A 15,785-nucleotide genomic window follows, 5' to 3' on the forward strand; every position below is an offset into this window, starting at 1 on the left:
GCCATTGAGTTGCAACCTGATTTTGCAAATTTCTTAATTATTATGAGTGAATTGCAGTTCCCCAAATGTAAGGGACTGCAATTCACACATTCGTGAACTCAACTACAATAAGTAAGCTTAACCAGCATACCCGATTTTGTGAAGACCCTCAAAGAAAGTTAAAAAAAGCGTAAAAACAACAAGCAGGCTATGTTTGCTACCATAGCAACACAGAAAAGCCACAAATCCGACATAAAGCCCCAAGCCTTCAAGGCATACCACAATGACTTTTCAAGTTTAGGATACCAGCATGAAAAGTTCACATCCATTTCCTGGTGGAAGCTACGCAAGTTCAAGGTCTCAGCAGCTGTTTGCTTGTATGGCTACTTAAGCACCCATGCCAGCTGGCACGTAGGCCGAACGCAAATTCTTGACAATAAGGACATTGAGATTGTTGCTATTGGAGAATGCCAAATGATGATGTGGGCACTCCTGAAGATCCTACATTGAAACCAATTCAGCTGATGAATACGACCAAGGGCCAGTCTGTGTTGGCTTCCACAAGCAAAGTGACGATGCACTGAATGCATTTGTATGTGTTTGGTATAGCACGTGGAGTTTGATGTCCCAAAGCTAGACATGGGTTTATAGGGACTGGCACCTGGGGTTCTTAAATGTGCAGTGAAGAGGAATCTGAACTCGTCTTTTTGCCGCGGGAACTCAATCTACACGTTCCGAGCATTCTTAGAAACTTCGATTTATTACCCTGTGTGGCCGATTTCCCTAATTAAATCGAATTAACGTCCGGCTCCCGCCTTTTTTTTTTTTTGAATTCTCCCCGTACGGTGGGCGGAGTCAACCAACGCGTGGAGTGCCTTTCACCCAATCCCGTGGCGGCTTGCCGCTCTGCCATCGGCGGAGTAATACGTAGTAATCCGTAGAAGCAAATAGTCCGCGCGTATTTTTATTTCTGCAGGCTTATTTTGCGGCTATATTATCTGCAAATGAAACTATTTATTCACGGAAACCTAAAAAACAAAATAAAGCGAAAGCAAAGCCTCCACTAAGCTGGCTGAAAGGCACTCCACGCGTTGGTCGACTCCGCCCACCATACGGGGAGAATTAAAAAAATAAAGGCGGGAGCCGGACGTTAATTCAATTTAATTAGGGAAATCGGCCACACACGGCAATAAGTCGAAGTTTATAAGAATGCTCGGAACGTGTAGATCGAGTTCCCGCGACAAAAAGACGAGTTCAGATTCCTCTTCAGTGCACCTTTAACCTGTAATGGGATCCCACAGGCGTTTTTGTATTTCGCCTCCACTGAAATATGGCTGCTACCAGCTTAAGATCAGCAGCTGAATGTGAAAGCCAACAAGCCACTGCAGCAGGTGAATATATTTGTAACATGCGAGAAGTGCATATCACATGTGAAGAGAAAACGGGTTCAAGTAGAAATAAAAACCTTTTTTATCATGTAGCCAAGAGACAAGAACAGCGTCAAATGTCCATTATGGCACCCGAGTGGCACTATTCAGTTAATCCACCACCCAATCGGTGGAGTAAAAAAAAAAAAGAAAGCACTTTCAGTTAACGGAAATATTGTTTCTGCATTTTTCAATCAGTCTTGTAAATTAAAAGATAACAAAAGCTGCATTTATAAATTGTGAATGTACTTTCCTTTCAGTTAATGTGTCAAAAAGGACATTCACTAATGAACTACTATAAATGACCTAATTTTCACATATTTTACAAATTGCGTACAGTTTGCAAAAAAACTATTCCTGTGAATAACTCAGGCAAGATTACGTGTAATTCAGCAAAATAAGAAATCTAAAAGATGACACTGTTCCTGTTTAAACGAAAGGTGCAAAGCCAGAATTCACAGTTAACAAGAAATTTAATTCACAATATCTGCACGATCCACATCCACCCTGCACGTATTTGCAGGCTTTTAGCTAATGACACACTTTAATGAGCCATGCCGCATGAATGGGCTTCATCACGCTAGCTCTCAAGTTCACACATTTTCCTTGCTCCAATGCCTGTTGTATGCAGGTAGAATACCACAGCGTGAAGCTGTCTCGTGAACGATGGGAGCACTAAGGAGCCTGCCACTACTGGTTTCTGAAACTGAGCGACCGTGAAATATTAAACTGAGAGTTTTGCTGCATTCGCAAAATATCAAGCTCATGAAAAATAAGTCATTTACAGTATATGGCATTGCAGAGAAACCGCAGATGATAGCAATGAGGTGGACAGCGGTGAATTTGGTAAGTTCTTAAGTTGCAACAAGGTAGCGAAAAGGAATTTTCACCTGCATATCATATTTTTATATTTGCAAAAAAAAAAAAATTGCACCGTCCTTTGTAAAGTAATCTGGACTTTGTAAAGACGCTTTCAACACTACGCTTGGTCGAGCAATGAATGTGAGCATCTAGCTGCCTTAATTAAGTGGCCTACTAGTGCAGAAGTACCTGAATGGTGCTAAAGTGTTAAAAGTTAGCTGCATAAAAACAACTTGCAGCAACAACTGCTAGTGTGCTTGCAAAACCGAAATGACGCAGAATATGCATTGAGAAGTGTTTGTTGGCATCCAAAACATGTACGGTAGTTTTGTTAAATCTGTCAAAAACCCTTTTTTTTTTTCCTACACAGCACTACTTTGCATGACCCCCGCAACCCAAAGAAACATGGTTTTATTGTAACACAAAGCAATTCCCATAAGGCAAAGAAACCTTGAACAACGGGAGCTCAAAAGCATCGAAGAGGAAACCAGGTGCACATTTTCACAGCTGACAAGTTATACGGGCAACTATGAACCGTACCTACTGCACTGTCAACACGAACCACCTTCGCTTTACTCTGATCGCAATCAATCACCGTGTTTCCTGCTACATTAGAAACGTGAATCGGACGGTTCAAAAAGTTTACCCCACACCGTTTTATGCCTATGCTGCATACCAATTGCAATCACTCTGGCGTGCATTCGATGTCACCAAAAATCAGCTGCCCGAGACATCAAAATTCTTCTCAACTTCATTAAGTTTACACGAGCCACACTTCCACGTTCTGGCATGACAGAAAGATGGGACGCGTGTGGAAGCCCCCACAGTGCTTGGTTGTACGCTGTGCACACAACTTCGCTAGCCAGCAAACCAGTGATCACGGTTACATCGTTTTCTGGTAACAAGCAGGACATTCTGGTTGATCGACTAGAATATTATTGACACAGCGCTCTTTCTCATGGAGCGGAGAGCTTACCTGACCCACAACATCTGATAGGCGCCGAGCGCAAAGCGAGTTCGTGTCAGCGTTGTTTTGTTTATGACTGGAATACTAGTGCGGGCAACTTGCCAACAGATGAAAACAAAGCGATTGCAACAAGGCGCGCGAAGCTTACGCCGTCACCAGATAGTAGCGTCGCAAAGAATACTCAGTATGGTCTATTAGGTAATGCTACCTATTCGTGGTAAAAACAAAAGCAAAAGTGGAACGCTCAAAAGTAAGCCCTGCGTAGAGTATAACAGGCGCAGCTGTGCAGGAGGTGACAGAAAATGCATACCACATAATACCCTAATGTTCAAATGAAGATACGCACGAACCTTGACGTCGACCAGATAGGTTATTACGTTCGATCTCTTCAGAGGTGGCTCATAGAAAAAAAAGAAGACATGTTCGACTTTTACGCCACAATACAGCCATGGTTGCCGAGCCGAGCAATCAACAAACGTATGCTTTCGGCGCTTTCTGCGTTCATACAGGAAGGATGAAAAAAAAGTGCCCCGAGGCCCCGAGATGCCATACCCCCACTTGCTCAACAAATCGTATCGGAAGTTGTATTACGTCACGAGAAAATGTGTCCAATCACCTCATCGGACGGCGGAGAGCAGACGACAGATTTGTTTCAGGTTCCGTAATCCGTATTTCTATGCGGTCTATCATCAAATGATGTGGCATGTTCTGAAAGTTTCTTCTACAATAAAGACCTCTGAACTCAAAACAAGCTGGCTCTTGGCCGATCTCCCAGCGCTCTTTACCACTAGTACAGTAACTGCAGCCGAGACTGGAACTCAAGATCCTGTTTGGACGCTGAGGATCGTTCCGACGACCTGTCCGGCTGCGACTTGAGGGAGCGGTGTCCCGGCGCATGAAGCTAAAATATTTGTGCTGAGTATGTGTTTGAGCATATTTTGTTTTTGAAAGTTGTTCGACACTATGTCTGCAAACATAAAAAATTTCGAACTGCACAAGTTTTTGTTTCACTGAGATGCTTCAACTTATCCCTGGTTTCCAACCTTTCGCATTTTGCTGACTGTTCCGAAGCGTATTCTTTTTGACCAACGGATAGTTCCAGGGGGGTCCGTAGCACGGTTGGAGGTTTTTATCTCTTGATCTCATCCCCGCTGCTCTCTGCGCACCACGCTACAGTGCTCTAGAATATTAACCACGCTGCACACATGTTGCTATAGCGACGGAGACGCGGCCAGGCGCGTCGTCTGCTTCTCACGGCGCCGCGGCCTCAAAGCCGTTCGGGGTGCAAGCAGTACAAGCATGCGCTGCAAGTCCATTCGCGCCAATTTTCCGGGTGGCGGTACAGCTATAGCATTGCAAGCACAGCACATATGCAGTATTCGAGCGCAACGGGCACCTGGTCGCAAGGAGAGCGCGTATATATCTCCGTCGTCGGCGCGCGTTCATTCTCTCAAATGTCGCCAGAACATTATGGAAATGTCGCGAATGTTTCATAATGTGTCCAACGTTGCAGCAACGCGTCCATAAGTTGGCCTGGATCTGCTAACGTTGCCGCCACATGCTCAGAAATTGGTCAGGATAACATACTATACTATCTGCCATCGTTGGAACAACGTTGAGGCAATATATATATCCTGGCGAAAGTTATTATAATGTTTGAATCATAACAAAAAAGCAACATAATTACAAATATATTTCAAACACAGCTATAGGGTTCCAGAACTTTTCTGACTGTTGCTACAATAAACATTTTTTTTTTTTTCAACTAGCAGTACTTTGCAACTAAACCTTTTCTATCGCGCCTGTCATAGATTGCATGCACAGCTCCATTAATTTGCCGAAAAGCTTTGTGTATTACCCATTCACCACTATCACCCTTGAGACACTCTTCATGGCTGTATAAGCTTCTCTGTAGAATGCTTCTCCCAGCTAAACGGGGGCATTGTTCGAGCTCAAATTTCGCACAGACATGCCATTTGGTCGGCAAAATTGTTTCATACCACGTTTGTTTGGAGTACTTACCTGGTTCGACCAGAAGTCGCATATTCACATTGTCTGCGGCGACGACGAAGGAAATTAAACCCCTCTGTCAGCGATCGCACCATCTCGTTTGTCGGCCTTGGAGATTCGGCAAGGGAGGGGTTCGGGTTGTTTTGCAAAAGGTGTGAAGACGCTTTTTCAACTGCTGTATGGATTATCACAATAAACATAGTTTGGCCAAAACTCCACTAACTTTCAATTGATTGTAAAACGTTTTATTCGGCGGAAAGAGCTTGGTAAGAGGTTTAAGTGGTAGAGAGTACATAGCCCTCGACGACTTTGTCAGCCCACTCCACCGCCAGAACTTTCGTTCTGGGGTCACAGCTAGCCAGCACGGTCTCCCACCGCTCGAGAGAAGGAGTGGTAACTAGATCACCGAGAGGTGGCTCTATTTTGCAATCCCATGGGATATGATCGTAGTTTGCTCGTTGGCCGCAGTGTTTACAGTTCGAGATCAGGATAAATGTGCTCCAGGAGTGATGGGGTGAGTATCGATCTCGTCTGTGGATCACGCCACGTAACCTCTTGTTCTTTAGTCAGACTTTTGTGTGGAGAGGAAAAGTTCTCCTCTCTAGTTTAAATTGATTGGTTAGATCACGATACGTGATCATGGAGTCCTTCGTGAAATCCAGGGAGCCGGACTCATCCACTACCCGGTCGACGAAACATCGGGCTTTATTGTGGGCTGCCTCGTTCCTCGGATTCCCCGAATGAGCTGGGACCCATTATCAGTTCGGAATAATTTGGTGGGAATTTGGTGACGTTACGGATTCTAAGGGAGGTGTTTCTAATTCGCCTTTGTGCGAAATTATTTTTAGCCATTTATGAGTCGCTGAAAATGCTCTCATAGGTCGAGGGCTATATACAGGGTGTCCCAGCTAAATGTAACCAAACTTTTAAAAAAGACGAAGTGCCCTAGCCCAGTGAGACCAACTTGTTGCCAGTCGCATGTCCTAGTCTGCCGTATTTTTTTTATTGTGCAAACGTAATTATTTAGCAGAGAATAATTAACTAACTTTTTAATTATTGCTTTCAGGGAGAAAATGTCAATGCAGGAGTTGTAGATCCCATAGAAAAATAACCATTTGCCGTGTTTGCAACCAAGTACCACTGATAGAGCGTCTGTTATTTGCCTAGAAAGAAAGCCCGCGAAATACAAAAAGAACCACGTGATAGGGAAGCAGTTTCAGCGCTCCCAAACGACTGGTCAAGCAACGACATCCGCTTATGTTTGCGACGCTGTCCCGAACAGGGTTCGACGCTTTGAGGTGGTGGCGAGATAAACGCCACGAACTGCTTATGCGTCATGGGAAGTAAGCGGGCGCTGCTTTTCAAGGAAGTGAAGCGCGGCTCGCATGGAGCGCTTTTGCACGCGAAACCTCGCCTCGAGTGATAGGCATTTGGCCGCGCCGCCGAACTTGCACCGTCACGCGCTGAAGAAGCGGTTGCCCTAGCGGCCATGCGAGAGTTGCTGGCATATATCTCGCAGCCATCGCAAAGCGCCGGACCCTGTTCGGGACAGCGTTACAAAGATAAGCGAATGTCATTGCTTGACCGGTCGTCTGGGGGCGCTTAAACTGCTTCCCTATCACGTGGTTCTTTTTGTATTTTGCGGGCTTTCTTTCCAGGCAAATAAAAGAAGCTGTATCAGTGGTACTTGGTAGCAAACACGGCAAACGGTTATATTTCTATGGGATCTACAATTCCTGCATTGACACTTTCTTCCTGAAGGCAAAAATTAAAAAGTTAGGTAATTAATCTCTGTTAGTTAATTACGTTTGCATAATTAAAAATACTGCAGACTAGGACACGTGACTGGCAACAACTCGCAGTTGGTCTCACTGGGCTAGGGCACTTCGTCTTTTTTAAAAGCTTGGTTACATTTAGCTGGGACACCCTGTATATGCGATTCCTTCACTGTGCGGTTGTGGCCGCAGTTGCAATTACAGTTACAGTTAATAGTTCGAAAAATGTGCTGCACAAAAGAAACAACAGACACCTCGGTAGTAAACGGAGCGCCGCCCTTCGGCGTCGTGCTGGCCGCTATACTGCTGCTTGCAGCCGCTTCCCCCATACAGCACTGGCGACATATTACTCGGATGATGTGGTTTCTCGGCTCACTTGCAGAAAACCAGCCGTATTCTCAGTTCACGAACACCGTAGAAAAGACCCTGCCGGACAGCATTAACAAGAACAGCGCAGCAGCCGCGGCACCAACGCCGTACGCGCAGCCCAAGATGGCACCGAGAGGCCAGTGCGGGCTTTTAGGTTTGACTCAAACGGGGTGCCACCAGCAAAATAAGATGGCGGCGACCAGGCATCGAAGCTAATATCTAGTTCACTACGCTAAAATCTTGTGGCCTTCTTCCGCTTTCTGTCTTAAGACGTTAACGTTAAGAAACCGGAAGCGGGCAGAGTGGGTGAGGGAACAAACGCTGGTTAACCCTTTGTGGGACAGCATGCAGTGTTTGCAAAATTGATTAGATTTTTTTATTGGACGAGCAGATGATGTGCAGACAAACGGTTCCCAACAAATTTCACAATTCCAGTACGAATAGTTAATTGGGAAAAAGTGGGACGTATTTGTCCCATTGGCACTAAATGGGGATGAAGAAAATGGGATTTGTCCAATTGACCTACATGAGCTTTCTCATTGAGTTAATTTCTGCTAACTACTGCATGAACTTGTTCTTACTTGTTCGCACTACTTTTCCCGCCGTGGAAAGCCAGGTATAGTGCTAGAATATACTGGCCAGTATATTCTATAGTAGGATACAACTTAAAAAAACAGCAGTTGTTAACACTGGGTCGCGACCTGCGGCGTCCTGTATTACTCCGCTGGCCAATCGCAACAGTAAACCAAATCAGCTTTTTAATGCTTGACTGTATCAAACAATCCACGTATAAAAATTCTAGAGCTCAATTTTTTCTCGTGACAAGCTTCTTGTTTAGGTAACAAGAAACGTTTAAGCAGCGGACTACTTTTTTGTCGTGGAGGAATTCTGTGCGCAGAGGCTGAATGTGGGCGGAGCTTCACTGCAGACTTAAGTTGTATCCGACTATAGGCACTATACCAACAGCATCTACGCCTTTATTCAACTTTCACAGGGTTGTTTTTTTGCCGGTTAGCCGAACTTAACCCGAGACGCCAACCATTTTCGGTCATTTTTTTTACCCTCCATGTTCATTAATCGCAAGGGCTTCTTGCTGCCGGTGGTTCTGAATGTTTGGCAGTTGGTGATTTGGCGTCCCAAACACTCTACATACGATGTTTGAAAATTACCGCTCAAAATGCAGTCGTTAGGCTTAGCTAAATGTCCCACTATTTTCAGCATGGTAAAAAAGTGTTTTCCTCTTATTATTTGTAATCTAAAATCTTCGGAACACGCGCACGTTGTGATCTAGAGTTGTTCTTCTCTACGCAGAAAAAAGGAGTCACTCATCGGGCATTTTGACTTTTTTTTTGCCAGATAGCCTATAGCCCAAAATTTGAAACTCGCCCCAAAAAAAGAATGAATTAAGTTTCAAGGCCCCCTCGCTACGTACCCCATCTAGTGGACGAAGCTGAAACCATTTTTAACCAAATAATTGAAACCAATTAACGTTGATTGAAACCATAGTTTCTAAGTATTACCTAGAGGAAAAGCTGGCGCCAACGTCTATGCGAGTTTCTTAAAGGGCACCTCTCATCCACCGTGGGAATGCCAGGAAGACACAGTGAGCAGACGGTTTGGCTCTAAAACATAACTACGACTGCAGAAATAAATTTTTTTTTTGCAAAACATACATTGTAAGGAGCGTTGTTTTACAATCGATATGTCTTGCAATAAAATGTGCTTACTGTGCATTTCAATAAATGAGCAGAAAAGCGCATAGGCGTAAACGATCACCGAATTTGCCCATAGCGAGAGAGGGCTTTCTTTTCATGCCGCCAAATATAGTTAACAGGGGAAAATATTTTTTTGCGTTTAACAAACTTTTCAGAGAGAATATTCTTTCAAACAATTGTTAGCGCTTAAAATACTACACTTTAGAAGCTTCTGTTCTCGCATAGTGAAGAACAGAACGTTTTATTGGAGTATAGTCTGCTATTGCGTGACGCGCTTTATGTTCGTGCCGTGAGAAGCTTGCCCGAGCCCCCGCCTTTCTATGAGAAACTAGTTTGCGCGCACTAAGTGCCGGCTCTCGGCATGTCCCAGGTGCTGCGCTTACAGAGTTTGCCAAGAAAAAAGCATGAATTAGGAAGCGCAAACTTGTCCTATATCAAAAGACGGCCGTGTTCGTGCTGACAAGCGCAGCATGCGAGTATTTGCGTGAATTAATTCATGAAGTGGAAGTCGTGCCCGCATGCAATGCTCGTCCACCGCCAGTCTTCGAAATGAATCAAACGCACTTTACGAAGTACTTTGCGCTTTTAAAAGATAAGTGTCTCCGAGACTCCTACGAGAGATGCGTAGAGTGGTCACGGCAGCAGACTGTTTCACAAAATTCACAAAAAAACCATGTTCCCTTTTTTCACATTTCAGTGCACAGGTAGCACAGGGTCCCGCCGAGCAAAGCAAGCTTGCTGCGTATACATGCCTCCCACTCTCAGTAAGGGGGAAAACGGACTTTAGGCCTAGCAGGCACCAGGCGCTGTGCTCAGCTCATTTCGAGTCAAGGCCTTCGGATCTCAAATGAACTGCGTGCGTAGCTGCACTACACCATCACAAAGTACACAAACATCAGGGAAAACCACAATGTTGAACACGAAACTAAACAACCAAAAACCAATCCGTAGCACAGTCAACAAGCAACCAAATGTCAATCCGAAGTGCTGTCTTCCCGGCATGCCTCGGGCTTCCATGGTGGATGAAGTGCATGCAGAACCACCAGCTTTCCCTGTAGTGAATAGCAAGAAACTCTATGCCAGACAGCATGCTCTCCGCTTCTTCATCGCGGAATGAATGGGGTCGTGCGGAGACCCAGGAGGCCTGCGGGCCTCGAATTCTCTTGCTAAATAAAGCCCCCCCACCCCTCCTTTTCTTTCGCGTCTTTTCCTGCTTCTCTGTTTCTGATGTTTGCCAGGCGGCGTTAATTCCACTGTTATGCGCTATAGTTGGACAAGTGTATGCAAGAACAGGCGCAAATTATCTCTCTTTAAGGCCCTAGATGTGAAGAGCAACGGCATGTATGCCAAAAAAACGTTTCATATAGATTTGCTTGTCTTCTAGCTCCGGCTGTGCTGCGTGTGCATTCCTGCAATTTGATGCGCGTTTGATTGAACTATTATATGCGCACATGAACGCTTGACATAGGCGCGTTTACGATACTTCTACCTAACCTTCCGCCTATTTGAGCAAGAACACTACGATTGCAGAGCCATAGAGGAGGAGACAGCAGATGTAGGCGCCGGGAAATATCAAGGATAAAGCTTGCCGCACAAATCACGCTATTCAAACAGACGGCAATGCTACAGATGGCGCACAGCCGCGCCGCGGCGCTGCGCTGCGCCGTAGAGTTACTGTATATGTTACCAAAGGTACCTTTGGTAGCATATACAGTAACTCTAGTGCGCCGTAGAGTTACTGTATAAGCACATACAGTAACTCCGTATACGCATGCATTTAAATAGTTTGTGCCACATGCATTCCACGTACGGCTTTGCTTGCTCCTGCTACGTGTTTTGTACGCCGAACACGGCCACAAAGAAAACTCTGAGAACGTTGAAAGATAAGAAATCATAACAAAAATGTTAAATAGAACAATTACAAAAGAAGAATGCATGCATGCGTGCACTTGACACAACGCGGAGTTCTGGAGTGTCTTCTGAATTTAGCGCAAAAAAAGGAGAACCACATCATAAATCGATGTAAATCGCGATGAATTCCGACGCGCAGGAGGAATAAAAACAAGCCGCGAAGAGCAATAAAATTTCAGACATCATGCGAAAGCATTTTAGCAGTTTCCTTTTGAACTTTGGCTCATGGTTAAAGGGTGATTACATCTTAGCGCAACACATGTGCCAGCACACATACAAAAAAAAATTGCCGACAATTACGTTACTTCATAATGCGAAATTTGAGCGCAGCTCATCAGCTGTTTCAGCTTTTCGATAGATTGAGGCAAAGAATTCGACGGCGGTGACAGCGCTGGGCCTCTGCTCTTGCAGCTCGTTTAGCAGTAGCGGCAGACGAAGAACTTCCACCGGTTGCCTCGCTTATGGCTCAGAAAGAACTTACAGAGAATAAACTATTTCTATAGGCAGGAATTCGCAGTGGCGAACGTCGGCGGCTATGCGTTTGGGCTCGGACAGCGCACATATCGAGATCCGCCGCCACCAGTCCGGCGCTCTGATAGCCGCCGCACTAAGGGGCTTTACGCTGCACAGGGGTGGCATTGGAAAGTTATCGTGAGGTCGCGGGAGATGGCGCCAGGAGCGCGCGCAGCTAGAGCAGCGCGCTGCCCCGGCTGCGGAGCTGGTTATGAGGGACAACGGCGACGCCGCGAAACGCAGGAACGGGCGCCAAAGAGCTGCACTCTGAAAAAGTACACGCAACGAGTGCAAAGGAGCAAATGTGTAGCGCTCGTCCCGTCTGCCTTTTTGTACTATCCCATGCACTATATAGGAGGTAATTCGCAACATGTGGAAGCATGTTCCTTCCGAAGACTGTCCCTGCATGTGGCACCATATTTTCTCTTTGTCTTGGCATGAACTGCGTCGTCAATTGAACTGTATGTACGCCGTACATGAAAATCATTTTTAGGCGTTAAGTAAGGACACTAGTGAAGAAAGGTTATTTATGGAAATGCACCGTCATTTCGAAGGCTTACTATAATAAGCATACTGATATGCGCGAGGAGTGTATCTTGCGGTCAATAATCTCGCAGTTCGCGAAAATTCTGGGGTGTTTTCAACTAATATATCTTACAAACGCTTTCCATATTCGTCGAAATCTTGTGCACACCGTAATAAAAATACCAAACTGCACCAAATACAGCCTGATCAGTGATGCGATTGGCTGAAGTCACTTTGGAGCAGCCATAAGTGCCTTTTGGCACGAAAAAATTACAATCGTTGGAGCAATTTATATGCGGCGAAAAATGACGCGCCACAACGCGCCATATTGTTTGCCGTTCCTATAGTAACTATCTTTTAAAAGAAAATCTATGAGCAAAATAAGAAAACAAGAAAGAAAACAAGAAAACATAAGAAAACAACGTTTTTACATATTGTAGGGCAGCGCGATCCGCTATAGTGATGCGGTTCACGTTAGTGGAACCCAGACCCCGCTATGCCAAAGCTGTATTTTTAAACTGTTATCATACGGATACAATCCCATTCTCTCTCACAACGACCAGACTGAATACGGTGGCGGCACGAACTGCGCGACGCCGCCGCACCCTCGAGGCCCAAAGGGCCTTAACGCAGCGCGCCCGGGCTGCGGCAAACGCCAATGGGGTACCTGTCTAGGCATCCCACCTAGTGGTTGTACGGGCGTGACCCTTCAGGTCACGACCCCCAACACCTTTCCCTATGATTTAATAAATGTTTTCACCACCACCACCACCATCGAGTCCAGTCATATTCTCGAAAGTTTCGATTTCAGCGTCTCATCCGTAGGCTTCGCGCGCCTACGACGCCGCCTGCATGGCGAAGAAGCTACGGCACAAAATGAAGTTGGAAACCGCGAACCGCACAGCAGGGAGACAGTTCGACGCGAGTGAAAAAATTATCCGGGAATATACCCCCTTCTTATTGATAGGGCAATGAAACCAACCCCAAAATCGACGCCCACTTCGGCCAGTCAAGGACGTGGAAGACAACACCGGCACGCCCGTTTGTAGATATTTGTGCCATGCGCATTTCCGGCGTGCCCTCCAAGCCAGGAGATGACCAGAGTAAATCCCCGAGTGCTGCATGCCTATATCGCTTGTTTAACGCGCCCGGCCAACATATGCCCGTTCTTATACAGCGTGTTGCGCAAATAAACGCGCGCCGTAGAATGCTTCTCCCAGCTAAACTGGCGCATTGTTCGAGCTCAAATTTCGCACATAAATGGCATTTGGTCGGCACAATTGTTTTATACCACGTTTGTTTGGGGTACTGATTCGATCAGAAGTCGTATATTCACATCGTCTGCGGCGACGACGAGGAAATTAAGCCGCTCTCCCAGCAATCGCACCGGTGGCGCCATCCCGTTTGTCGGCCGTGGAGACCCGGCAAGGGAGGGGGGTCGGGTCGTTTTGCAAAGGTTTGAAGAAGCTTTTCAACGGCTTTATCGATGATCAAAATAAACGTAGTTTGGCCTAGACTCCCCTAAATTTTAAGTCTTCGGAGAAGGAGTTTTCAAACATCTGAAAAACAGCCCTCTCCCCCTCCCCTCTTCCGATTCTCCACGGTCGACGAACGAGATGGCGCCACTGGTGCGATCACTGACCGAACGGCTTGATTTCCTTCGTCGTCGCCGCAGCCGATGCGAATATGCGACTTTTTCTGATCGATTCAGACAAGTAACACAAACAAATGTAGCACGAAACAATTCTGCCGACCAAATGCTATTTCTGTGCTAAATTTGAGCTCGAACAATCCACCCGTTTAGCTGGGAAGTGCGCATTTATTTCCGCAACAGTCGGTATATACACTAAGAACTGATTGAAGGATTCTCAGAAAAATTGCGTCTTCCGCTAGTGCTGTCTAACGCAGGGGTAGGATAACAGGCAGAAAAATTGGAAAATGTTTTGGTTTGGTTTGGCTTGGTTTATGGGGTTTAACATCCCAAAGCGACTAAGGCTATGAGAGACGCCGTAGTAGAGGGCTCCGGAAATTTCGACCACCTGGGGTTCTTTAACGTGCACTGACATCGCACAGTACACGGGCCTCTAGAATTTCTCCTCCAAAGAAATTCAGCCGCCGCGGCCGGGATCGAACCCGCGTCTTTCGGGTCAGCTAGCAGCCGAGCACCATAACCACTAGGCCACCGCGGCGGCCGGAAAAATGTTTTGGAGGAAAGGAAATAGCGCAGTAACTGTCTCGCACCTCGGTGGACACCTGAGCCGTGCTGTAAGAGAAGAAGAAGAGAGGTGGGAGTGAAAGAAGAAAGAGGTGCCGGAGCCCTCCACTGGGGATCTATAAGATGCACTGACATCGCACATCACACGGACTCCTTTGCATTTCACCTCCCTTGAAACGCGGGCGCTGCATGCGCGAAAATTTTGTTCGATAAGGAAACACGGAGTTTCGGCGCAGCCTCAGCGCAGATTACCCGTAATTTGTCGTAATGTAGCAGCATGTAGCAAGCTTTGCCTTTTGGCGCAGTTTGGAGCATTTGGCGCAGCAATCACATCTTGCAGCAGCACTCAGCATAACCTCAACATAACACACCTGTTTAAGCACTTCCTGCAGTCTCGCACTGTGAACATACATAGTCAAAGCTGGCTATAAAAAACAGGTTGTCATGCAATACTAGTTCGATATAGCCAAAATTCGCAACATAAAATTTTGCCAAAAATGGATGCAAAAACAGCACAATTTAGAGGCCCACAACTCATGGGGACGCGTCATAGAGAGCAGGCAGACACTTTCAGCGAATTATGGCACCATTTTGGCAGCAACTGGAGATTACTTTGGGAGACTGTGAGTGCCATACTACCAAACACCAGCTAGGGTAGCTATCCCACTCAACAGCAGTGTCTCGTAGAAAATGCACATGCCAGAGCGGAAGCTACTGCATCAGGATCGCACTGCTGTTTTTTGCGATGAATTCCACAGCTGCAACGCAGGCTGTTGCAAGGCTATAACTGCACCCGCCGCCGTTTCCACAGTGCTGTCGGCAGGTGCAAGAGGCGCAGGCGCTTGCCACACTATCAGAGCCAGCACAGCAAGGTGCTGGGGAGTTTGATATAGAATGGATTATTAGGCATATACAATAAAATTTATATGTATTTGTTAAATTCCGAAAGAGTTCGATATAGTCAGAAATTTGATATATCCATGTTCGTTATATCGAGGTTTGACTGTATAGCATGCTTAGCTCCCGACAGCAAGTGATGCACGTGTATTGACTACTCCACGCATGGCACTTGCAGTACCAGTGCACTTGGCCTTCACACTAGCTTGCATACAAGCACTGCTTAGACCTGCCTCTTTAACATTACACACTGCTCTAGCACACAAAGCACAAAGTGCAGTTGTACATCTTGCAAATGTTGAGATGCATATATATCCTCGCATGCAGTGCAATGTGCAAGCAGTGTACACCACTGAGTGTGTCTGGTGCTGGTCTGAAAAGATAACGAGACACATTACCGTTGTTCATTCAGGAAGCATGGAACAAAATAAAATGTGTACCAAGATATTGATTAGCACCCACAAGATTCATCGCAGTCATTTCCATTCAGTTCAATGCAAGCTCTGACTAACCTCGGTGTGGATTTGAAGCTCGAAAAGGCACATTAAAACGCTTCAAGTGAGGACCCCTAGTCAATGTGACAGCTCTCCTGTAATAGCCACGTACAAAACACACAATCAA

The 15,785-nt window shown here is 45.9% G+C and overlaps 1 protein-coding gene across 2 annotated transcripts in view; it reads right to left on the minus strand.

The window, feature by feature from the left end:
• LOC149351078 (uncharacterized) overlaps positions 1 to 15,785 on the minus strand; it is a 29,728-nt gene that overhangs the window by 3,165 nt on the left and 10,778 nt on the right. Inside the window, exon 2 of one of the 2 annotated variants that reach the window (XM_089580301.1) lies at positions 15,677 to 15,753. In XM_089580301.1, coding sequence (XP_089436427.1) covers positions 15,677 to 15,709 — 33 coding nt within the window. In that variant the 5' untranslated portion in view covers positions 15,710 to 15,753. Of the gene's footprint in view, positions 1 to 3,584; positions 3,784 to 15,676; positions 15,754 to 15,785 lie in introns of those variants that run through there. The other variant, XM_089580302.1, reaches the window with a different exon arrangement.

This window comes from Amblyomma mixtum, chromosome 3 (genome assembly GCF_055824585.1).
Source record: "Amblyomma mixtum isolate Tamu chromosome 3, ASM5582458v1, whole genome shotgun sequence".
Taxonomy (NCBI): domain Eukaryota; kingdom Metazoa; phylum Arthropoda; class Arachnida; order Ixodida; family Ixodidae; genus Amblyomma; species Amblyomma mixtum.